The 27,088-nt window shown below is 43.5% G+C and overlaps 1 protein-coding gene across 1 annotated transcript in view; it reads right to left on the reverse strand.

Annotated features, from left to right (window-relative positions):
* Positions 1-27,088, reverse strand: part of auts2a (activator of transcription and developmental regulator AUTS2 a) — a 288,131-nt gene that overhangs the window by 89,781 nt on the left and 171,262 nt on the right. Inside the window, exon 5 of the mRNA XM_034099585.2 lies at positions 8,740-8,769. Within this exon, the coding sequence (XP_033955476.1) occupies positions 8,740-8,769 (30 nt within the window). The remainder of the gene's footprint in view (positions 1-8,739; positions 8,770-27,088) is intronic.

Genomic DNA, 27,088 nt, shown 5'->3' on the forward strand with positions numbered 1-27,088 from the left:
ATCTTTGAGGGTCTGCACTTGTATCAAAACAATATTCACAGCACTGCTGTGTGAATGTAATCAGCTTGGGTCCAAATATTTCAACCGCAACCTTAATAACTTGGCTTCTTTTGACCATTCAACAAATATTTGACAGATCAACACATTTATGGACACCCGAGTTTATTCCTGAGCCACCTGCTAAAGGTCTCATATTAACATTTAATAAATACAGGGCTTCAGCATGCCTTTGTAAACTGTCAACACCTCATCAGATGGCTTCTGCATGCAGATTGAATGCCAATTGTAAACAGTTTGGTAAAAAGTGAGTTTAGAGTGGGAAATTACAAGGTTCCAAATCAAAGAAAAACAATTGTTGGTGCTGATGGTTGTAGCCAAGTAATCGGAATTGGTTGTACCCATAGAGGTTGTACCATGACAATATTTAACTAGTTAGCTTAGGGCTAGTTAGCTACGGTTTGCCCATTTACTTTGGCAACAAAACGGAATGCTGACAAATAGTACAAACTCTGACCTGATCATTGTTCTTAATATGAGATGTGTTGATACTGGGATATAAAGAGGGTGAGGAAGGGAAACAGTCCACAGCTGGAGACACAGCAGGGCCTTTCTTTTATTTTTCCTTTCTAATTAACCATTATGTACAACAAAGCTTGAAACGCAAAATGGTTGGTACAAACACAACAGCAATGACTTGTTGATCACCGTCCACATCTGAGGTTAGGGGTGTTTCCATGGACAGTGTGAGGAATCACCCGCTGGGACAATGAGGGGTTGCAAGCTGGAGTGTGCTCCCGTTAATGTGTCACATTGGATGGTCAGAGCCCCAGAGGAAGCAAGCCTGCTCACTCTCAGTTCTCAAGTCTCAAGACCTCTAGAGTAACATGGCTATGCGGCTTAAACAAGGCTAGCTAGCGTTTTATATATCAACATGTAAGGGCACATTCCCAGCAATGGTTATTACATGTGTAAATTAAGACAAAACCAGGTTCAATCTGTTGCAGGGTCCATGCATTGACAGGATGACATCTTCCCCTTCTGTCAACATTTTATTTCAGAAGAAAAAGGGTATGTAGAAATATATGTCAATTAGGCCGTTTCCAATTAATAACCAGCATGTCATTCAAAGAGGGACAAGTTTCTTCTCTGACATTTTCTCCTGTGGCCTTACTCTCTGAAGTGTCATTACTGTGCTGCTGGGTGGGGGAGGGGGGCAGCATGAGTTGCACTACAAGGTGGGTTGTGAGAGGGGGGAGGCGAAGGAGAGTAGATGGGGGGAGGACAGGCTTGTGGGAGTATGTATGTTTGTGTATGTGTGGGACTGTCTAGGGAGTGTTGCTGCCTGATGACCTGGTCATCCATCAGACAGGGTTCATCCATCCACCCACCCCCAACTACACCCCCTCTCCTCCCCACGTCCCAACCTCCCCACCCAGGGCCCATCAGTGTGGCTCTCTGCCAGGCCTGGAATCTCCACATTAATTTCTCATCTGTGGCACCCTAATGAGCTTCGCCTGCTCGTCCACCTCTGAGACCCTCCCGATTATCAGGCAGGGGGGCGACCATTTGTCAATGGCAAGAGGTGGCATTTTCACTGCTGACCTTGCTGCCAAGGAGAGAGGAATCAGATAGGGGGGAGAAAGGGGGGAGAAAGGGGGGATAAAAAGTGGAGAGTGGGAAAGAATAGCAAAGCAAAGCAATCAACAGCTTTGGAGCGTCATGCTGTTTAACATCACGAGTACAGCCACGTGTAAGATGATCTTTATTCATGGCAGTAAAAGTGGGCTGGTTTTACACTTTCTGTTTTAAGTGTCCTACATCCATCTATCTCTGGTCTTTCCTTCTTTGGTGACACTGAATCAGGAAACAAACCCCTGATGCATGCTCCTGTTTTTACTTCTCCTATTCACAGCACCTTGTTGAATTACTTCCAGAAGGTGAACATGTTTGTGCCTTTGCTTTGAATGTATGTATGTATGTATGTATGTATGTATGTATGTATGTATGTATGTATGTATGTATGTATGTATGTATGTATGTGTATGTGTGTGTGTGTGAGGGGAGTGTGTGTGTGTGTGTGTGTGTGTGTGTGTGTGTGTGTGTGTGTGTGTGTGTGTGTGTGTGTGTGTGTGTGTGTGTGTGTGTGTGTGTGTGTGTGTGTGTGAGGGGAGTGCAGGCTCTGGGTTGGCTGCAATGGTCTGAGTGCACGCGCCTCAGAGGGAGCAGGGATTTGCCGGTTATTGGATGGAGGGTAGCGGTGTAGGTCTGTGACACCCGCTAACCTTGGCCAGGGCTCCTGGGACTTCGGGGGTATCCATCACTGTGGCAGCCTCGAGACCCAGACCCGGGGAAAAGCCACAGAAGTTGCCGGGGGAGGGAAAAAAGCTAGTAAAAATGTAATGCACTCCGCAGAGCGGTCATGTCATACTTGGTTATGGAAAATAATCCCAGATGCCTGCAGTGCTAAAATGGAGCTGTAATGTGCTCGCCTCCTAACCCGGCCTGACAGCCATGATGTACGACTACCATTACCGGAAAATATCACTTCAACTAACCCGTGATCCGGCTCCGCTAAGGGTCATATTATCCATGAGGAACAAATTACACTCCCCCAAAGTAAATACAAATTTCCTACACTGACTGGGTACAAAGAACGGAAGGGGGAGGGGGCGGGCGGGAACGTTACCTATGACAACGCTCTGCAGAGTGACAAGGATGATAAAGTACATGACAAATCACTGGCTGACAGGGTACTCTAGTGCAATCAGCCTCAGCCTCGGCCTGGCGAGCACCCACTCAAGCCTGTAAACACTACTCTCTTCCTTTGGAGGGGGCAAAACACATAATCTTTTAACGCTGACAAGTTGCTCTCCTTTTTATTACTCATCCTTCCCACTGCGGAGGAGAGATGGAGGGTTGGGAGGGGGGGTATAAAATGGTTTTATATACAGTGCTGCCGAGTGATTGAGAAACTCGACTCTGCAGCTGTAATTGCCTGAGGGCAAACACAGCGAAACAATAAAGGAAGAGAAACAGCAAATACATTACCAGTTCAGATCTTTATTTTATGTCAAGGACAAACAGGTTCTCTCGGCTGCTTTAAAGCACCCATTTAGATCCCTCGCCTCCAATAAGAGCAAAGCACAGTAAATTACAGCACATCGTTGCATGGACATTAATAAGACGCAAAGCATTTTCAAATGGCATTTACAGCTTGTGGCTGCTGATAGAGCGAGTAAATAACACTTAAGAAAGGTGTGGTCTCTATAAAAGAAAGCCCAGCGGCAAGGGGGAGAGGAATAAAAAAGCGACAAGAGTGATAAAGTCATGCAAATTACAGCCCGGAGTCTTCACAAAAAGCCTAACACCCCTGATGAACAGTTAACTGCAGAAAGCACTTGAGCACTAGCAGATATTCACACTAAATTGTTTGACTGGCAGTTTCAAGGTGCCACTTACTATCAAAAAATCACTTAAGCATTAAGCATGTCCAGACAGAGTGAGTGCAGAGCCTTGACAATATCACAATGGTGACTAAGACTAGGCACAGACATTTGCCACTAAGATTAAAATCAGAGAAGATAAATGTTTAGAGAATGTTTCACTGCATATATTTATGCAAAGAAAAACATAAACTTAAAGAGGTAGGGTTGATTTATGAAGTATTTAGAGCTCGTGATCATACACCATCTTGAGTATAAGGGGATGTTGCACAGCAAAAGCAAAAGCTCTCAGATGGTGGAAAACCTGTTGGTTCTAACTACTCCATGAAACAAGGCATTGGGACTTTGGTGGGTGCACATGAAAGACATTTGAGGCTATCGAGTGCTTTTTCAGTGTGTTTTCTGCCATTAAACTGGAGCATTGTAACTAGAAACAAGCTGCTCCCAATGAATAGTCCAGGCCAGCTAAGATGCAATACAAAAAGAACGTCCTGATCCTGGTTGGATCCACTGAAAGATGATGAGACAAAGAGCACACTTTGATGACTATCTGGGTTTCAGGAGTGGAAGATATGGGGCCAAGCAACACGGCAGCGACAGACAAACAATCCTCACCAGCAGCAGCTTTGAGAAGTATTTGGAGCATACTTCTGCCAAATCAAGAGACTACATGACTCTTAAAATGCCAGGAGATATATATATATATATATATACATATATATATATATATATACAATATGTCTTGTATTTATTGCTACAGGTGTTTAATCAATACGCTGTTATCCAAGATTTTGATTCCAAATTGAAGTCACATTTTACCGGTCAAGAACTAACTTTCTCGAATATTGAAACACCACATTATGGCAGCAAATAAATGCTTTATCTTGCAATGTTAAATAGCAAGAACCATCATTTGGTTTTCCACTCTGTGACTTGGAACCACTCCAACAATATACTGGGTTCTTCCTAAGCCCACGCTACACCCTAAAACCAAGTTTTATGACGAGTGGGAGAGTAGTTCTTTTGATAAATCATCTGACAAACCAAGCCGAAAACATGACCTCCGTGATAGAAGTAATGAAAGGAGCTCTAAGTAGTCCGCACAAATGCATGACTTTACTGTGGGTTGTTGTGTAGATTAGGGACCATACATGTTTAGATAAGCATGTGGACACACTATAAGCAACATGGATTTATTAAGCATATATTTAACATGCATGCAAGTTTTTCTGTTAAATTGATGACACTTAGTGTTTCCATTCTCACTATCTGAGCTCTGAGCTCTGATTGGATGCTTGATTCTGGCAAGGCAAGGTAGAGCCTTTACTTGCTAATGGGGGCCTAAGCAGAGATGCTAATGATAACGCGTATAGAGCTAATAATACCAGTGTTGTGTGACGAGTGACTGCAGTGAGCCTGCCTCCTACCTGTCGCCCACTACTGTATGTCATTAACATGTCATGTTGGAGAGGGCCCGTCCTACAGGTCACTTTATAATGAGCAAACGCTCTGACAGTTTCCACACACGAACACACGAGCAGGATTGTGTGCACACACTCTGAGATGCGAATAGCTGTCTCTTATCAGAGGCTGGCAGCTCCCGCCGACACGGCAGAGGCCTACACTAGGCAGAACATAATTTCTCCTGGGAACACTTTTTCCATTTCCTGCTTTTGAAGGGAAACTAAATAAGCCACGTTTGTCCTCATCTGAATACATTTGACCCATTAAAGCGACTCTGCTCTCCCCCGTCCTTCTGTAAAGTAGACCGTGTCGCCCACAGAATGCAAATGACAACAGTGGCAGTGAGCGTATGCGTGCCCGGCGCCTGGCAGGTGCAGATAGTGGCAGAGGTGACGTGGACTGCGGAGGGAGAAAAAGTGTTGAGCGGGAGCTCCAATTACTCCCTCACATTGAGGAAGAACACATGAGTCAGCCCCTGTCATAGGGGTCTCCTATTTACTAATTCACTCCTCTGTTACTTTAACACACAATTAATCAATGACAGGAAGGTGTAGTTGGCGCTGTTCATCAGGAGCGTAACGTGAGCCAGGCTGAATTAATACAGTCACTTGGGGGAATACAGCTAACCATGCTCTCTCTCCTTCTCTTCCTGGAACAAAAAGGAATTGCCACCGAGACAGGAGCAATTTAAATCGACAACACTGAGTAATGACTCAATTTGCTGCACAGTCTAAATACCACAAGCAAATGGCATTACTAAATCATTAGAGTGGATCTCGATCTCTCGTTGGAAGTCATTGGATTATATGGCTGCTCTTTGAATCTATGAGGTAGGCCTAAACTGTTATTACCTTGATATTGATAATGGAGAAGCCGTGAATATATAAAAAACATACAAGCACTTAGTGTCTATTATAATCTATAAAATATTGACCAAATGTGGCAACCATTATTCAAAACAAGGTATACCTTACGCCATGATGTTTTAGTGGACATAAAACATACTTGGGTGAATCAGGCTGAACTCCACATCTTAAAGAGACTGTTGAAAATAATGAATAATGGAGCATACAAAAATAGACACAAATTAAGACCCCACTTCCATAAACTAAAGGGTTAAGCAATAGCAAGTGTTTGTAAAAATGGGAGTGTGTTTTTACAGTGAAGAGTTAACAACACATACCGATATACAGTATGTGACACTATAACGGCCCGTCTACACTACAGGCATCAACAAATCTTGAAGCTGGGCGTGTCTGAGGCTTGGCGATTTCTTGCGCCCAAGGCGACCAACAACCAGTCAGGAATCTCCCGCCCGCCCCCGGCATACAAACAATAGCAATGTTAAAACGAAGTAAACTGGATATAAAATCCCCAAACAGGCAAAAACCTACCAGTTTCATCCACTGTCTCTGCCACCTCCCTCCATGCCTGGCTCCTCCGGTTTGTATCCCGGTAGATGAACAGAGACTGATCATACAGCACCGGGTGATTCACTACCGCTCCATTTTTTTTAATATGAGGAAATGACCTGCGTACTCTCTCCCAGCATACACACGGTTTGATTGGCTAGCGCTTGTACTGTCAGATTTGCATACACAGGATTTGATTGGCTGATGCCAAGCATCGAGCCTCAAAAGTTGAACATTGCTCAACTTTTGATGCTCGCGATGCTTGCAAAGCCACGTTCCGCTCCCCACAATGCAGTTCGGCGAAGATTCAAAATCAACTACGTCACCCCATTCAAGTGAATGGGCGAAGCGTTGAAAGCATTTTTTGATGCCTGTAGTGTAGACGGGCCGTAACCGTCCCCAGGGGCCACCATCAGCCTTACGGTACGTCCACACAGCAGCTTTTCAAAAATCTTGAAAATCTTGGAGCTGGGCGTGTCTGACAGCTTGGGGATTTTTTGCGAGCAAGGCGACCAACAACCAATCACATGAATCTCCCGCCCCCGACATACAAAGCAAAAAACCACGGGGATTTTATGCGAGCAATATATATATATATAAACTCCCCAAACAGGTGAAAACCTACCAGTTTCACCCACTGTCTCTGCCACCTCCCTCCATGCCTGGTTCCTCCGGTTTGTATCCCGTTAATAGTTCTGGTCGTAAAGAACCGGGTGATTTGCTACCGTAATTTCTCGTTTGGAATATGAGGAAATGAACTGCGGTCTGGTTCTCCCTGCTTACACGCAGTTTGATTGGCTAGCGCTTCTACTGTCAGATTTGCATAAACGTGTTTGATTGGCTGACGCTTCCAGCTCAGCTTCAAAAGTTGAACATTGCTCAACTTCTGAATCCTGGAAATCCTGGAAATCTTCGCTTCGCTCCCCCACAATGCAGTTCGGCGAAAAGCGAGGCAAATTGACGTCATCCCCATTCAAAGTCAATGGGCAGAGAAGCGTTGGAAGAGGTGGAAGATTTGTCTAAAGCTGCTGTGTGGACGTACCGTTATGCAGACACATTTCCTGCACAGATCATGCTCAAGAGTGCAAGAAACCTCTTGAGTTTTATGATCGTTCCCAAACGCCACCCTGAAGCAAAACCTTTGCTAGTCCAACATAGAAATTGATCCGATTGCTTCTATTGAAATCTTTAACACTTTTAACCTGTAGAACTCGGTTGTCTGTGACCTATTGTGTTTCCCTGCATCCGGTAAAATTAAAAGATACAAAAAGATTAAACAGAATGATTAACCTTAAAGCAAATATACGACGATATTACATCAAAGGAACAAGCTATATATCTTGATAGTAGGAGGTGTTATTATTAGCAATAAAGGGAACGTGTAATTCTAATTAGGAAGAGTGTGTCTTGAGGAACAGACAGGCAGAAAGGTCAAAAAATAAATAGAGGGATAGATGTGGATGAAGATATACTAACACAAACACTGTACTTAATACTTTGATATGGGGTATAGAGTTTAGGCAAAGATAAAGCGTGTACCCAAGCTGTCACAGCAGTCTCATTTAAATGTGATCTAAATCCTAAAAACAGTTCGATTTAGATTTTTCACATCATTAAGTCATTTATAATTAATGCACAGCTAATTAAGGCTTTCTCATACTTATTAACAGGATGTTTAATTCTAATTACATTACATTATCAGCCCTTAAAGGGCCCATGTCATGCTTTTCCGGTTATTACCCGTCCCCTTATGTGTTATGAAGGTTTTTATGCATGCAAACGGTCTGCAGAGTCACAAACCCTCAAAGTACACTTCTAACACAGAAAATACCTGTCTATGCTGCCCCAAAACGCCTCGTTGGAGATTTCTCATTTTCCATTGTTTGCTTCCTGGGTTCTGTGACGTGTGAACACCCAAATCAATCCCTTGGCTGGTAAACGCTGGTAATAGACGATTGGGATCGCGGAGAAATGTTCTCCGCAGACCCATTCTCACAGCGTTATAAACCTTTTTCTTACTCAATATCAAGCCACACTTATTGTTTTTACTTCGGCTGTGAGTGTTTGTGTGTGCTCAGGATGAGTTTCGCTTGTTCTCGCTGTATCGCAGACCCGGAAACCTGTCCGCTCCTCGCAGCAGCTCGCAGCAGCGAGCCTCGCAACGTCCTGACTAATCAGAGCACACACTATACAGAGATGCTGTATGAGCAACCAATGTGAGTTTGGAAAATTGCACAATTTAAATCTATTCTAGTAGACCTCAACAATGGAAGTATGATCAGTAGAAATGGCCATGACATGGGACCTTTAAGAAATTAGTATATGTGCATCTTATTGAAACCACATACTGTAAAGGACGTCTGAAATGATCGAGGCACATTCAAAAGCACATTAAAAATCCCAGTGAAGGGCAGACTTACCTTGTCGTCTTGGTCACTCTCTGTGTCACACTGCAAAAGAAAGAGAAAGGCAAAGCTGAAAATATGTCTACATTCTTGCTTTATTACAGACCCTGCTCGGACTGTATTAGTTTCAATCCCAGAGTGGCATATTTTAATTCACTTTTGCAAATGTATGCATATCTTATCAGCACTTTAATGCCAAACGTATCACATACTCATATACTGTACAGTGGCTGGATATCATCAGATCACTTCATTAGCTTACACAAACACGGGAATGGGAAAAAAAGCTAATTTCTCATGAGCAGCCGTGCCCTTGTTAACATTGAAACCTATGTGAAATTCGGAATCTCAAAACACAAACCGCTACTAGAATTATAATTCCATGATGTGTGTTCCTGCTTGAGGCTGGGAATAGAGAAATGACAAGTAGAGGAAGGAAACTTTGTAATGGAGGGAGGAAAAAAGTGGTTGGATTTCATTTTTCTTTCCATTTCAATTTCAAGGTCCACTTAATTCTTTATCAACTAATTAGTGTGATGCTGGGTGACTGGCGGCCCTCAACGTTGTGCATATGGCTGAGGTGCAGAGAAGCACTGGAGTCGGTAATGAAGAAGGCACTGGGGGGGAATATGGGCAGGGGTTGGCACAGTGTGTGTATGTGTGTAGGCGGGGGGTTCAGGGAGTGGATGGTGGGTGTCGATTAAAGTAGGGAGGGAGTGAGTAAAGGGGGTGAAATGATTGACAGCTCAGGGATTGAGCGACAGAAGGCCCTGCCATTTCTCTTTTTTTTTCTCCCATCTCTTGTTTTTTGCTGATCTGGGGCCCTGCAGAGCTCAAAGGTAGCTGGCTGGGATCGTGGCTGGTCTGTTTCTGTGGCTGGATGGTGAAAAAGGGGCCTTGCGAGCTCAGCAGGAGCATAGCATCCAATTTACAGACCTGTCCCACATGGCCCCAGGGGCCGCCCGCGGCACACTGCCATGATGGTCAGCTCCAGCAGCTCATAAATTATGCAGAGGCAATAAACGCACTGGGCAAACACTCCTCAGACGTTATCCTGCTCTCAATTTCTCCCTCACTCTCTTTCTCCACAACCCACGACCTTCCATCCCCCATTTTAATACAGTGTGCGGAGATCCAGTCACCCCATAGATTGTCAGGTAGAAGAGTAAATAACGACAATGAAAGATAGCAGATTCTGATTACATGTGAATGTTGGTGGAATACAGAAAGCTACACACCAAGTATATTTTTGCACATCTATTCTACCTTGTAAATAAATAGGCGTGTTGGCCATTTATCCTTTTTTTCGTCCTGCTGCAGAGGACTGACTAATGCAACAGCAGATAGGATCTGATGAGCATTAGCCGTCTCAACTGCTTCTATGTATTCAGGCCTCTCAAAACGTTACAACAGTAATGCGACCGAGCACTCATTAGCTGCTGCTCTGCCTGTGCACACTACACACCCGGGAACACAGGCATGCAAGGGGTTCCAATAATGGACATAATTTGAGTTTTTCCACTGTGTTGTGATCCATAAAAAAACCTCTACCAGCCTTTCTTTCTTGTGTTCCCTTTCTTTTCCACTCTCCCTCCTTTCGCTGTTCGCTGGCTGTGCAGCCAATTGCTTTGATTGCCAAGATAGAAGCCGGCTGGAATGACTTGCCCTTGCTTGTGAAGCAAATGGAACATGCTAATGGAACTCATCGTATTACCCGATGCAAAAGTGCCATAGCTCATTACTTTAAGATAAAAGGATATCATTGTAGACGGCAAGCAGAATTGACTTTCTGTGCTGCGACTTGATGATGATTTAATCAACTGCTCTCTTTCACTTCTCATCTCTGCGCCTGTCGCTTTCGCAGGTGCCACTAAACGAAGCACTCACACGGCTAGTGGGGGAGAGAAAAGAAAAGAAATTGCTGTCATTATTTTTTTTCCCTAGGAATAGAGGTATGCAAATTTCCAAGAGCGACAAAGGGTGAAAAAAAGGGACAACTTAATAAAATGGAAATACCTTTATAATGAGCAAAGTAAAAATTCCTGAGATCAGACCTGACAGACAAGGGCAGGCAATTTGATCGTCCTTACGCCGAGCTCCCTTGAACTCACCGCTTGAGTACAGAGACGAAAGTAACAAATAATAACATCTCTAAAAGATAAAAAAACACATCTCAGGCATATAAACAAGTCGAAGCTGTCACTCACTGATAAGTGATCATAGTGAACTAATGCGTTGCCTCATGCATAAAGCAACCAGAGGCGGGGGAGAAGAACCCCTGCATATCTGGTATTTTTGCGCTTGTATTTCCACTTACTGACTGTTCCATTAGAAACAGAGACGGAAAGCTAAAAAGTCTCGGCTTTGCATGGAAACGACTTGAATGATTGCAACACCTCATCATTAATAACTGAGGCATGGTAGTGTTTTTGGAGGTAAGCATGAGCTCAACAATTCTGTTATTGCTACTGACGGCTGAGTATATAAATCTGCAGAGCTATGGTTAACTGTAATGTCAAAAACACTTTTTACCAATCCTGCGAGGCCATGTCTAATGAAAATACATATGTCAAAGATTTCAAATGAAATAGATTATACAGAAGAGATGAAAAACACAACAACAATAGTGCTATTGATATCAGTGGTGTTAGCTCTCTGACAGGCGGTAGGAAATGGGTCTTATTTAAAGCAACATTCATCTACAATAAGGAAACCATTAGTCCTGGGAGGGGGCAGACAAAGAAAAGTGATACTCTACCCAGGCCCACTGCTATTTACACAGGGCCAGCATTATACTGTACAGCTAGACCCCAGTGTTAGGTTTAAGTAACGCAGGAATGTCAAACATTAGCGTCAGCTCTAAGAGCTGTTGATGTTGGCCTGTATCCGGAGCACTTCTGATTGCCCAAGCTCTCACGCGGGCCTCTCTTTTGGCTGAGTGCACTTACACATTTCCCTACGCTCTATCCAAGCATTGAGCCTTTTGTTTATATTGGTCTGAAAGTAGGAGTAAATCATTCTTGTCCTAAATCCTCTCCAGCTGAGAGTAATAGTGGCCCGATACAAGAGGAGCATAAGGAGCCATGGGCCGAATTCTAAATGATGCAGCTATGCTATTGTCCATAACAGCAGGGCTAACCAAAAGTATTTCGGATAGAGCGGCCCACAGAAAAGCGTCTGTACTAAAGAGGAAACACATCACAGAGGGATGCGTGCAATGCTGGTACACCATGTTCCCTTTTTTAACATAACCTTCTGGAAATCCACTGGTTCACAATTACTAACAGATGTTAAGTCAATTAAGAACAAAAATGACATGCTTAACGGATCATTCTGAAGGAAAACAGTGTGTTTAACTGGCTTACTATAGTTTGGCTTCCCCCGTCTTAAATGTCATCTCTAATCTAATAATTTCTAAAATGGAATCTATCTATAACTGTAACGGATGCGTATTGTCGCCCGGGCTCGCCCCCATGAGTGAGGTTAGCCTCAGGTTATCGTGGTTGCCATCCATGACCTTAGAATTAATTATGGTTGGTATGGGCTTCATTAAAGCGCCCCGTTGCACAGAGGGAGGTGTCTGTTTATCAGCCTGAGCCAGGTTGTTCTGCAGGATGGCTGAGGGGGTTAAAGCCAAGGGAAGAAGCCAAGCTGCCTGCATGCCCGGGAGCTGGAAAGACAGCATGAAGGATGGCCGTCATTGCCAGGGTCAGCTATGACAGTGCCGATTTGATGTGCTGTTGTCGAGGGCTCCTCATTCCCTCCTCCTAACAGCTTTGTCCTGATATAGCAGCGCGTCCTGATGGTTTTTTGCAGCAAACAGTCACATGGCAAAATGGTTTTCCCCCCTCCCGCGGCATCCTCCTCCATCTGCTGCTGGGGCCTCGGTGCCGCCGACCGCCTGCCTGTCACAGCGTGCGTGGAAATTAGCTGGGGAGGAGGTGCTCGCTTGTGCTAATTACATTTTAATCATTGGAAATGTGTTGGCAAATCAAGCCTTGATTGCCATCTTGGAGCTCAGTGCCCCTCTCTGCAGGTTGAGGGGGGTGGGGGTTTGTGGGGCTAGAATGTGACTGAGCCCAGACTCTCCAAGCTGGTCGCCTCACTCTCCACCACGGCTTGATATGGCGGCATGCCTGGCCTACCGCTGGGTAGAGGCTGTGCCGCATTATTCATGGTGAATAGAGGAAGAGCAGCATGGAGAAATGGGGATCTGTGCCATGCTTATTCTCAAATCCCCCACTCACACCTCCCGTATCCCTCTCCCTTTCTCACCCACACATTACACAGTCTGCCAGTCCCGCCACTGTGAATTGAGGAACAACAAATAGAGCCGGGCAGGAGGAAACTGATGAGCTCAGGGTTTGCTACACAGCACCTGCTTTGGCACACAGAGCTGGAGCAGCAGGCCCCGTATACAATAAACTCACATAAAACTTTCTTATAAAACAGAAACAAAAATAGACACGACTTGGCTACATTAAATCAAGACTTTTATCGGAAAAATAGGCAATGATATGGTTCAGTTTGTTGAATGGAAACACCAACATGCCCGTTGTTTTCAATTTAGCTTCATGTACTGTAGATCCTTCACCCATTGCGACTGGTGAAATTAATAATGATACTTTCGGAAAAAAATACCTTTTCCTTTGTTCACTGGCACTTTTTTTGAGTTCATTATGACTGTGAATCAAACACACACATGCCCAACTGTCACAATGCTCAAGTCACTTCAGACTGTAGTAAACATGAAATAAATTAGATATAATTCCAGCAGACACTTTTATAAAAAGATATCCATTAAAATCAGTTGAGTAAATACAGCTAAAGTCCATGCGGTGGAAGGAAATTCAACATGACATGCCTGACTGGGACAGATCATTAAAATAAGCAGGATTCTGAAGCGATGACATCGAACATCTCATTTCCACAGCGTCTGCTTGATGTCAAACTGTCATATGTGGTTGGAAAGAGAAGACCTCAAAAAAATCTCTAGGAAAAGAAAGCAGCACAGCTTGAGTGTTTGAGACAGTCCATACAGTCATATAAGGCAAAGGCCTCTTTCATTAGCCAAGAATGTATCGTCAGGGAGGATCAGACTTCTGTCTGGACTAATATAACCAGGTCTGATCCACATGTGCAGCGCTGGCCAAATGCAGCAGGCCAACATCTGAATGCAATTTCCCTTCAAATGTTACACTTTATCCTGTAGAAATTCAATTTGACCGCAAACTCTCGATTCTTCTCACTGGGGCCGTGTTTTGGGGGAGGATTGCAGAAAAGTAAATATTTTCATAAAATAATAAAATGTTATGGTCCATGACCTTTCATTCAAATACTCTACAGTAGGGGTTCCCAACCCCCGGAGGTGTTACTGCCGGGCCACGAAATAGCTGTGAGTTTATCGTAATATTTGCAGAATTATAAATATATATATATAGAAATGTTCGCACCTATACCAGTCATATTATTTCCTCCAGTAGCCTAGTTAATCTTCCACCAGAAAACCGTTGAAAATGGCTTTTATGAATTCCGAGGGATTCGGCGGCTCAGCCTGGTCTCAGCCTCTCGTGCGCACGAGAAAGTTACCGGTGCGCCAAGTAGGAAGAGGAGCACACAGGAGACAACCGTTTCATTGCAGACTGTTATGTTTATGTGGGGAAATGGCAGTGCATACATTATTTGAGATATATTTCAAACTCGGACTTCCTTTTAAGGACATGTCAGCCTGGGGTGTAGAGCTGTTTGTTTAAGCACCGGATTGGCAAAACAGGAGAGTAAACCAGTCTGCCTTGATCTATGAATTCATGTCCGGGACTCTAACGGTATCTGCTGCCCGCAGCTGTTTGACAGAAGGAAAGCCTCCCTCACTTCATGAAATGGCTGCAGCATCAGGAGGCAGCGGGACGTGTAACTCCGCCTCTGAGAAGTAAAGCACCAGCGGGTAAAGATGTGCCTTTTTACGCACCACCTTCGCTGTGTTTACCTTCATCAGAACAGCTTCAGAGTGACTGCAGGCTGCTACGTGTTAACCACACACACCTCTACACACATCGAACTGCCCGATTACTCCCCCTTTTATTAGTTTTATGAAGGAGATGTCCAGTCACCAAGGCGCATGATGTGTGTGTGTGTGTGTGTGTGTGTGTGTGTGTGTATGTATGTGCTCTGCTCAGCTCTGTGTGTTCGGTGTGTTTGTGTCTGTCCGACACCGGCATTTGTTTTCAAATGACCATGAACAGTAATTTACACACATCTGGCTAACTCCATCTATATGCGGGTGTTCCCAAAATAAATTAGTTTAATCTTAATCTCGATGTAGTGCTAAATGTTGTCGGAGTGCACCGGAATGAACGTTTATTTAATTTCAAACCTTTATTTATCCAGGTGTATCCCATTGATCTCTTTTTCAAGGGAGACCTGCTCAAGTAGGTTCCACATGAAACATAAAAAACATAAACAGAACAACAAAAAGGACATCATACAGCATCCTTACAGGGATTACAATTTACATAACTATCCACATGAACAACAGCTTCCGATTGAGTAGCATCCAACCGAGCTTTAAAAACATTTAGTGGCACCAGATTGCTCAGTTTCCATTTCAATTGCAGACTATTCCAAGACAGAGGAGCTGCGCATCTAAATGCTGTCTTCCCTAAGACAGTCCTAGCAGTTGGCACATTTAATACAACCACAGCATGCGATCTCAGGCAGTAGCCACTTACAATTCGCGGTGAGATCAGGGAGCAGATATAGGATGGAAGTTTCCCTAACATGGCTTTGTATATAAAAATGTACCAGTGACTGAGCCTCCGTACAGTTAGCGAAGGCAAACCAGCCCTTGCATACAGTGATGGGTTAATTCTTTACAGTTTGTCACAAATCTCAGTGCACTGTGATACTGTACGCAGCGTCTATCATAATATCTTCACACACACACACACACACACACACACACACACACACACACACACACACACACACACACACACACACACACACACACACACACACACACACACACACACACACACACACACACACACACACACACACCTTCTCCTCGTTTCCCCAGCACTCACTGGATTATCCGTAAATCAAAAAAAAACAAACATTAATTTATCTGTTTTGGTTTAAAAATTGAATAACGTCGGTTTTTTGGTTTTTCCGAAAAACCAAAAAGCAACACCGGTTCTTTTTTAAACGTTAATGTTTTGGATGCATATTGTTCTAGTATTTGTTCAGGCTGTTACATACAATTAGCCTCTGTTGCTACCTGCTGGTGGTGAGTAAATATTAAAATCAGTTAAAATTGACAACTGGTCCGCGATTTTATTTTTTATGGATCTGCCGGTCCTTGGCACAATAAAGGTTGGGAACCCCTGCTCTACAGTACAATTGTTAATGTTTTATTTCACTGGACAATGAAAGTTTGAGACCATTAACTAAACCTGAGTCTTCCTAACATTAGTTCCACATTGCTAAACCTCTAACGATTTACACAGTAAAAATAGCATAAACAATGTCACATTAGAGAGGTGGCTGTTCACTGTCTGCAAAGGGACTCCGTGTTGAGGTGTGAGCAGAGAAGTGACAAGGAGCGCTGTCTGAAAAGCAGATACACAGACAGAATTACATGCTTCCAGATGCCTGGGATAAAACGATATGTTCCGGAGACATTCAAGAGGTGTTTGTGTATGTTGCTTTCTTCAGAGTGGAGGAAGGTAGGACATTTAGCTCAAGCGAAGATGTGGCAGTGTACTACTGAACTGATGCTTGGCAAAAACAGATCTTGCCTCAGGGTAAAGCTCTCTGTTGATCAGTGCCATCCACCCACCCAACACATACACACCTGACAAGGACCAGGGTAGGGAGGAAGGAACAGAGAGGTGCAGTACTTTGCTTTCTTAAAAATCCATTGTTATACAAGCAAGTTCAGTATGTCTCCGTCTAGAATCATTGGTGTGGCTTTCCTGGCTACAGGCGCCTGGAGGTGGGAAGTGTTTACTGGTTATCTGATAGAAATGGAAAAGAACAACACACAGCTGCAGCACACCAGTGTGGGCACAAACGCCCACAAACACACACCTTGCATGACCCCACTCTTGCACTGTTTCCATAAGCCAATAGGGGACTGAGGCACAGAGCAGATGCTGGATTAATCAACGATTAATAGAAGGATTTTGAGATAATTACATACATCAAATTGCATTGTTTGTACGGTTATGGGAACTCCCCTGAGATGAATCCTCTCGGTGTGTATTTTAAGTACCCCACATGCTACACATTAAAAGTGATGTGATCTGGCATCTTCATTACAGCAATCAGGCCGCATGCATAAACAATCAGTTTGTGGCATGCTCCGAAAGAAGCAGAATTTCCTTTGCATCATTTAGTCAAAATGTATTTCTGTAGAAAGTGCTGTCAGGAGGAAGTTTTGTACAGCTGACTAGATGGAATTAAACAGGCACATTTCATTTTGGTCGCCTAAAAATGTACGTTCAGCGTACTTGTTCCATTCTCTTCTGTCACTTTTGGTTTGGAAAAAACAAAATGGTACTGCTGGTTTGTATACACTGTATATGTATATTTCTATATGATAATATAACGTGCAATAAAGCAACCATCTGCCATCTGCAGCCTCTAATAAAACGCGTTACATTCATAGCTTGCATGTATGCTGACAACAGGCAGAAACCCTTTGTAGTCAAGATATAAACCTCCTCTCACCCCCCATTTCCAGCCCCCCCTCCCTCTACAATGACTCATAGCTGAGGGGGGAGAAAAACATCAGGATTAGGTTCTGTGCCTCTAATCACTTAACTCCTCACACCTGATGGCACACTATTAACTTTGACTGTCTCCAGTGACCCTGCGGGTCGTTGCCCATCACATCAAGTTTTTATTAGGGAATTTTCCTCATCATTAGCCATGGCCTGGAAACGAGCCATTAATATTCATACTGGCAAACTAAAAAGAGGTCCCACTGATTTTCCATCATCCAGGCTATCTGCGCAGCTGCTGCCGTTAACAACCACCCCGGTGCTGCATATTCGCCACGTATCATTATGGGGCTCCATAAAGCCCTTTCTTTAGGTCTGCCATGATGGGAAGGAGAGCAAGGTGCAGGAGGAGGAGGAGAACGCTGTGAGGCTCGCAGCCAGCTGAAGCCGTCTGAGAGAAACTGCCCGGCTCTGCCAACAACCCGCCTGGAAGTCTGATGCATAAAGGCTGCCACTGTCAACCCTAACAACCCCTGCAGGCTCTGCCAGGGACACAGCTGATACTGAGTTCCCTCAGCTCTCCCACATTAGAGCACAGACTGTTCATCAGTCTGTAATGGCAGCTAGGAATACGTTGCCTTGGAAAGGTTTGAAATCACTTAGGTAAGAATTATCGGTTATTTTTAGAAGTTTTAAGGCGTTTGTTTTAGATATATCTTCAACGTAAAAGGCATTATATTAGAACACCGGAAGTCTGAGTAAATACTCCCCATGCATTCAAAATGGCTGCCCATGTTTCCGTAGACTGCATTACATTGGCAAACGGATCCCTTTTGGTTTGCATGCTTCTCTGTTAACAGAGAAGGGCATCTCACATCTCTGCTGCCAGCAGGGGCTCGGGCTCCACACGGTGTGACCACAGGCCTGATAAGGTGCCTTCAAGCAACGGTGTCCAAGGCATCTCCTGCTGATAAAACCTTCTCTTCCCCACTCACCCAGGTGGAGACTAGCTGGCCCCGATGCAAGGGAAGGCCTCCCCTGAGTCACGGGTGGGAGCTGCAATTAAATAGCAACACCCTGACAGGCCGAGATAAACTTCACCTTTTTGCTCTTTCACTGCATCACGTCTCATAGATGTGAGGTCACCCCCTTGGTGGTCCTCCATGAATTAAACATGAATATTTTATCTCTAAACAATTATGTGAGAAGCCACACCCTATGTCAGTCTATTTAGTTTACATAATATACTGTATTTCTAGTGATTGCTGGGTATTATTAGTTGGGAACTGTTTCGTTACCCGAGTTTGACAATGGTGTCTTGATTTCATAAACAGACTGCACAATCAACAACTTTCAGTTAGAATGAGAACATAAGGTGAGACACCAAAACAGATGCAGACGCTTCAGCACCGTCTTCCAAATAATTAGAGCTGCAATGACAAAAACACTTTGTTATTCTACTACTATGATTTGCTCGCTGTCGCAGTGTACATCCGAGTTGCCTCATTATACAGAAATGCTCAAATAAAAGCTGACACTACACACTCCTGTCAAGATTCTGTCTAGCACACATGCAAACAAGCGCGGATGAATAAACATTAGTTGTTGTTGAGGGCTGGTCTTTGAGCCGCCAGGCTGACAAAGATCTGCTTTGTACAAAATAAAAATATTTAATTTGAAAGACTGATGCAAGGCAAACTGAAATTAAAAGGAACCCATGCTAACTGCTAAAACAAATTACTCGCAGCGCGCTAAATTACATTTGCTCCTCCATCAGCAAGATCAAACGAACCTAGTTTGACTCTCCTGCGCTAATGATTTCCTGCACTCACCTCCTTTTTCATCCCAGGGGTGTTAATAAACACTCAGTCTGGTTTTTTGTTTGTTTGTTTGGTTTATTTATACATTTCCCAGCTCAACGTCTCATCCCACTCCCTCCCTCTCTCGTTCACTTTGCCCACGCCAGTGGCAGGCTGGGTGAATTAGAGGGATCTAATGTAATCCCAGGGACAGCGGGCTTCTGAAAAACGTGCTCAATTTAAGCAGGATGAGCCCAGTGGGAGCATCCCTGGCGGAGCGTGGGGTGACTGACGCAGCCCTTTGGTTAGGATTAATTAGCATGCTAAGTGGTAGAGCACGATAGCAGGCTAGAAGCCACAGACAAGCCATCTGACATCCACCACCTCCCACAGTACCAGCAGAACAGTCAGGGTTCAAATTAGTCCAGCCCACCTTTGTCCCCCAAAGCCTGATTTAACCCCTGACAAATACACATTCATACTTGTCAGAGATAAGTAGACTGAGGCTGTCTGAGGCAGAGCTCCCAGTTCAAAAATAAATTCCATATCTGCACATCTTTGGTGAGAACATTATAAATACAATGTCTCAAACATGACAATTCTTGTTGATGTTTTTGCAGGCTCCTCAGTTTTCTTAAAAACAAAAGCTTTCTCTCTCACTTGTCAGTAGTCAATAGCCTGTCAACATGCCAGGTAACTCCACAATATCACAGGACTCAACTCAACTGAAGGACAGCTCATGGATGGCAGTTGACCAGAGATAAGTGTGATAAAAGGAATGTAGTGATGACGGCTTGTTCTGCTCCTTGAAACCAATAGCAGTTTGCAAACATTCTGTCAAACTGTGATTGCCAATGTGGAACTTTGATTTTGGAAGTAGGCTCTCTTGCAATGCATCATGTGATTTTTGTTTGATTTATTGTGAATTGAAAGACAAGTCATGATTACAAATGTTTTCCTAGGAATCTGGGACAACCAGTACAATTTGAACGAAACAGGAGCTTTTGCATCAAATTCACATTTCTGACTTGGTCAAAGGTTCTTTTTTTTCTTTAGCTGCAGTGATTTATAATTTGTATACTACAAGGCCAATACTCACACAAATATCTACAAAGAGTAATTTGCCAATATTCTTATTTATGAACAATCCCTTTTTCTCTGAAGATTAGTTTTTGGGGTCATCTCGTCAAACAGCTATGCTTAGTGAATAACTGGTTTTAGCGCTTACCAAAATGAGAAAACCGGCTTATAGCCATCTTTACTTCTGCTAAAGCTTTTTTACACTTGGACGAATGGTCTATCATGGTCCAAAGGGCAATACATTCATCTGGTGTCGGAATAATAGGAACAATTGGTTCCTGAATGTGAAAAGGAATGTGAATGCAACTTCAAATTATTACAATTGAAAACAGATATCAATGTGTTGTCAAAATGCTCAAAGCAATAACAAACAGCACTTAGCTTATATATGTGTTCTACATTATGACTCGGGGGTCATTAATATGCAAAAGTCAGAAGAACGATTTTCACATCTGGAAGTGGGACTATCCGAGGAGCAGCGAACGCACCATTGGCGGCCTTTGGGGAGGTCTGCGCTCTCCATTTGCCATTTAAGTTGACTGTTAACAGCAACAAGAAAATAGACTAAATCCATGTTAAGTAGAAAGAGTTGGAGACCACAGCTTTTTTTGGGGTCAGCTGTCATGTGGTGCACTGGTGTTTTTCTAGGCCACTGGTTACTGCTACCCTCGTGTGTTGTTACAGTGTCTCTGAATAAGCGATCATGCTCCAATAAAAACTGACCTAGCCTCAGCCCCACTCAAGAGCATTCAAGCCAACTCAGCACTCCCACATAGTTTATGACAAACCCTCTCTGGGCTTTCTTACAGACCAAAGACACTGGGGAGGAGAGAGAGAGAGAAAATCACTGGAGTGTTTTGTCAGCCGTAATTACTCTCCAATTATATGGTCAAAATGTGGCATTACAGGGCACTTTGTTGTCCAGGCAGCCTGGCTTTGATCAAGTTGTGGCAGAATGTGTTTCGCATTAGAGGCCCCACTATGATGTATGTTTCCTGTCACGACAAGGATAACAGTGAGGTCAGCAGAGCAAGGACCCCCCCTCCCCTGGTGGGAGCAATAGCAGTCCTGCATCCATCCCTGAAGCACACTATCCTTCTCTGGCCAGGGAGTAAAAGGTTTGTGAGGAAGGGAGAAACAAGGTAGGAAAAGAGAATAAAGTTTTGGTAAGTGACAGAAATGTTGAAAAATAAATCTTCTGGTGGCAAAAATAACAGCAATAAGAAATGCAATAAGAATTTGCATTGTCATGGACTCTATTATAGTATTTATGTTTTTCTTTAAGTACAGAGGGCGTGGTATGCTACAATCTGCAAAAGCCCCCTGACATAAATGTGAACATTTTGATATTGGGCTAAAATACATTTGAACACAATTTGAACGATGGATATTAAGCAGAAATTGGAAAGTGCCTCCAGTGGTCAACATCTCCTCTGCATACATTCAAACTAAATATATGTTCAGAATAGTGCGATTGCAGGATATGTTAAACAGGATATTATCTCTGTGGGCAATGTCATGGTTGAAGTGAACCCTGCGGTTTTCTTCAGTGGTGTAAAGTTGATAGACCATTCATCACACAGCCAAGATAAGAGACTGTTGCCCTGGAGCCCTACACCTGACATCATATATTAACACTTAGTGTTCCAGGAAAATTACAATGACTTTGAAATCGGTCCTTGGGTTGGCAGTGCTCTGACACAACCCACTTATCAAAGAAGCCCATGTGGGTAAAGAGAAACATTTCACTCCAGCATCTCTGGGCTGAGCAGAGCTTGCCAGGCTCTTGCTGGTCGTCTGCTCAGGGCCAGGGAGAGCTCGTCCTGAGGGATATCAGTGGCATCCCAGGCCAGGCATGGCATGTGCTCTCTCCAGGATGCCCCCCCCCCCTCCAGGCCCTAATGCATGCTGGTCTATGCTGCGGACACTACCATCTGTGATGCCTCCCGTTGGTAAGTTGGCAAACGAGCCCTCTCCTGATTTGGGCGTTAGGCCCGGGGGTCGAAGAAGGAGGCGGAGGGTGGCTGTGGTGTGGCGAGGGATGCTCCCTGGTGTTTCAGAGAGCCACTCCATAACACTTTTCTCATGAGCGCTCCTCCGGAGGGCTGCTGGAACGTCTCGAAGCCATCTGGGGAGAAGTGGAGCGTGGCAGGGAGCAGCTGGACGCGTACAGCTGCTATTTAAGCTCTGGCAGCAAAGCTCCATATCAGTCAGTCAGCAGGAAATGCAGGGAGCACAGCAGAGCAGAACCTAGCAGAGGAGAGCTCATGACACCAAACTCCTGTGCCACACTACTGACATTAGTTCATTCTGTATTTTTAAATCACAGAGAAAAAAGAGCAGCCAAAAAATCTGCGGCTGATTCAAGAGAACAGTTTCTGTACAGTCAAATCATGGCATCTCAAATTCATTCAGAAGATTTGTTGCCAAAAACTGTTGTTGTGGTAGATTATGTACATTTCTCTCTAATGAAAGTAAAAAAAAAACATCAACTGCATATTGGGAACGTTAAACGAGAATAACATTTGATATAATCTTGTGTTAAGAGGAGAATGCAAGTACAGAGCCAGGAACATGTCATGTTATCTTAAATTAAAGATGTGAAATGTGGTTTGTGGAGCAGTGTACATGAGATGTTATCTCTAGGCCAAGACAAGTCTGAACGGGTCTAGTCAGATAAAGAGAGGCAGGTCACATTACGCTGTGGGAATCTGCCTCGGTTTACAGCAGCTCTTCACTTCATGTAAACACTACTTAGTAGTTTAATGAAAGCAAATAGAGACGGGAGGAGCTTGATGACAAACCGACTTCCTCAGAACTAATGCACACTAATAATTCCCTCACATCCAGAGTAAGGGTATACTGTTATACAGCTGTAAGCACCCTAACCATGTGTCTGGGTTGAGATTAGAGTCCTGGGTAGGCATTTAGGGAGAAAATAAATGTTGAGTTAGCAACATAAAAAATGCACCTCCATTATCTTACTTTAGGGCACCAGTGATATTTTTTCATAGAACTACCAACAATTAAGTACTGGAATAGAGAGATATAAGGTCATCTCAAACATTGGCTTTAATAATAAAGACACTAACCAAGTTATTTGTAGAACATACCGACCATGACTTTTTAATGTCAACTGCAAGTCTATGAAATGCATTGTGAGAAATAAAAACAGTTTTTTTCACCGAGAAAAATGCGTACTCATATGTTGCTTTTGTTAACAAAATCCAAAGCTTAGACTATTTGAAAAACATTTTGTAATACCAACACTTGTAGCTATGCTCTTCTCCACTTTGAAATGGGCCTGACAGCACCTGGAGAGCCTTACAAACAAAACACATTATCGTACACATAAGAGCTCTCAGTCGCAGAGACATAGGCAGTTAAACGTACACCAACAATACAAAAGAAAATAGAATTGGATCCTCAGCGATTGGCCACAGGAGACTGCAAGGGAGGTTTTCTTACAAAGCTGTACAAGTCTTGATTCTTGTATGGATCCCTGGAGCCCAACCCCCCCATGTTGAGCTTTGGGGGGGGAAACTGCTTGTCAGGAGAACATTAATTATAGTGTTAAAGGTAAAATAAGTATTGACTTCCTCTCTTCTGCAACCTCCCAAACCTCTAGCAGACAGCAAAGCCCACAGCCCCTGAGGTAAAGTCTTCTACTAGCACAGGCCCAGGAGCTAACTGGAAAAAAAGCCCCACTAAGACCAATTAAGGCCTTCACTAGAAGACTGAAAGGAAGACAAATGGAGGCAGAAGGCCCGATTACAAGAAACCTTTGTACAGATGTAAAGCAATTAGAGCGGTCTCAGGGGCCAGACAGTGCGGTACCTGTGAGTCATGGATCCTACAGCCAGTCGAAAGTTGGAACAATCCTTCTTTTCTGTTTAGGGCCCCAGTCAGCCTGTGTATTAGTGTCATATATCAGCCGATAGCCCCAGTATTGGTTTCTCTAGTGCACGGAAGAGGCAGTAGTCTGCCAAAGAGGACCACTCCACCCTCCATTATCCGTCTGTTGGGAGAACAGGGGCTCTATTATCCATTCAGGCGGGGCCTTTTCGATAAAACAAGGCCAGATAGGAAGTGTGGAGTCTCTCAGGTGTCTCCTTCCACCAGGGAAGTTTGCCAGAGAGGTCATTCTGATAAAAGCTGGGGTAATTATACTGCACAGCTCCACCGATTACCAGTCAGAGCACATTTAACCAGGAGAGCACCGTGACCTCTCCATCACAATGGAGTGAGAGCAAATCTACAATGTAGTAGCTTCAGTTTTATACAATCTATATGCAACAATCTATATTATAATGTTGAAGTTTAAAATTATTAGTTTGCCTTATGACATCATTTTGCTTAACACCCAGGCTTTCTAGATTACCCACAGTCCCCTCTGCAGTGTGTCTGCTGCTGTCACTAATGGACAAAACAAAGAGCAGATAGGGTCAGAATCTGCAGAGAGCTACACATTATTGCTAATGGAAATTTATGTTCAGTGGTCCGTTCTACAATTAGCTAAAGCAAAAACCCTCCTTGTGACCTGAGATTATCAAATAATTTTGACAAATGGAGGCCGGGTCTATAATGACCTTTTTCCCTTCCTCCAAGACGAGGCAAGCTGCAGCCCTCATTATTTATGGGTGGCTTTAAAAAGCAGGTAGGAGAATGAATGTGCGGCTGTCAGTGTGTGTAATGGGGCTAATAATGGTGTCCTGTGCACCGCATAATGAACCCCACCCCCATAGAAAAGCTATCTCCCCTTCTTTGCCAGTTTGACGAGCAGCCCATTATTCAGCATTCTCCTGCTTTAAAATCCTCAGTGTGCTTGTGGCGGTGTGGCCCGTAGAAACATGAGTCAGAGCTAGTAAAAGCATCTTTGGGAAATGACTATTGCAGCTGTTTGTCTGCACCCTCATTTGTAGATACTTAACACTTACCATCAAAGTAACAAAGATGGAGTTCCTGTCTGCTAAATGTTAATTTTAAAGAGGATTTGGATTCAGAAGGGACTACTTTGTCTTATTTAACTACAAATTCATTTGAACCACATAAAAACAGCACTGGGAAAACCTAGCTGTCATTAAGTGGAAATTCTATAAATGCAACTATGGACGGCAATATAAAATATATACGTGTCATTGCTTGGATCTGCCAGTGCAGTAAATCAGCACAGCAGTGCCTAGCTTGATTTGGGAGCTGAAGAAAATCATTTGACTTCACAGTTCAAGCTTGATGAAGTCCCTAGATGCTGCTGGTTAAAGACTTAAGCAGATGGCCAAATACTTGGCAAAAGAAAAGAGCTGCTCTGAATATTTTTTGGCAAATCTACAGGCATATGGCAAAAGTTCATGCCAAACACTCAATTTCATAAAAAAAGATCCAGCCTGCAGGAAAGCAAACGCATATTATGAAAGAGACAGAGGAAATGAGGGAATGATAGAAAGATGTTAACATGCCAGAAATGTGATACTGTTTGCTCTATTCACATGTAATTTACCATGAGCCCATGCAGATCTTTTCAGTCTTAAACAATGACTACCGTAATAGGATGGAGTGGACGGGTTAAGCAGGGTTCTGCTTTAGATCAGGGAAGAATCTACAGCACCGAGGGGCTGAGTGAAGGAGAAAGCGCCCTCAGCACTACGGGAAAATCAGACTTCACTATCCTGGATTGGCCAGTGCTCACATCCTTTTGACTGCGGACAAAAGATTAGGAGCAAGGACATTTTGTGGTGAGTGGATACATATTTAAGATCCGAGGAGATCACTTGTGGGATTTGGTATCAATAAAGACACAGATAGCAGAAGACTATAATCCATCAGGCAGAAAATCAAATCAAAACTCATATCCTGTGTAAAACAGTTAGGCATCAACTGTATGAGCCTCGACTCAGTGGTCTTAGAGTTTGTATAAATAAGAAAGTCACGTGAAGTTTAAAAAAAAGAAAAAATCGAGGAAAATTGTAGACTTGAAGATAGAGGCTTGGTAACAAATGGAAGACAAAGGATGATTGGCAGCAGATGCTACATTAGTGGGAGGAATATCTCTCAAGTGCTTGACAGAAAGAGAGGGAGTGTCAATCACTCTGCTCCAGAGGATGCTTCCAACAATAATTAATCACTTGTTTTTGTTGTACTTGTGGTCCTGTTTTATTATGTTACACAACACAGCCTTAAACTTCAGAGCGCTGTCAACGCAATATCAACCTTCATTCTCTTCTTCATGTAAGGTCTTGAACATGTGTTGGTTTGAAGAAAGACATTATTCAAACCTTGTACAAAAACACACTGTCTAAAGGGTTATTGGTTGAAATGATTTAACATAACCTGAACCCAAGATATTGGCCTTGCTTGCTTTAATTATACAAAACTGTATTGTAAGAGACATAAACCATTACCTTTTAAAAATAAAAGCTGACAAATGCTGCCATTTTTAATAACAGCACCTGAAGGAAAAAAACATCTGTGAACCTTACATGAAAGTGAGGCCAAGGACGTTGTATCCCAAGCGTTAGATTGCTTTCACATCTGATGATTAGCCTCATCCATGCTAATTACAGTGAATGGAAACTAATTAAGAAGAACTATGTGTCAGCTAATGAGGATTCCGGGCTGTGTCCATCTTATAACCACATTTGCAATGCACTGCCCGCCGGCTACTACTCCTCTCCTTGAAAACATATTTTCTAGCTCAGAGAGCCACAGACAACCTTTTATATCCAAAGCAAGCAGATGAAACCATCACTTGTGTGTCAGTCA

This window comes from Pseudochaenichthys georgianus, chromosome 14 (genome assembly GCF_902827115.2).
Source record: "Pseudochaenichthys georgianus chromosome 14, fPseGeo1.2, whole genome shotgun sequence".
Taxonomy (NCBI): Eukaryota; Metazoa; Chordata; class Actinopteri; order Perciformes; family Channichthyidae; genus Pseudochaenichthys; species Pseudochaenichthys georgianus.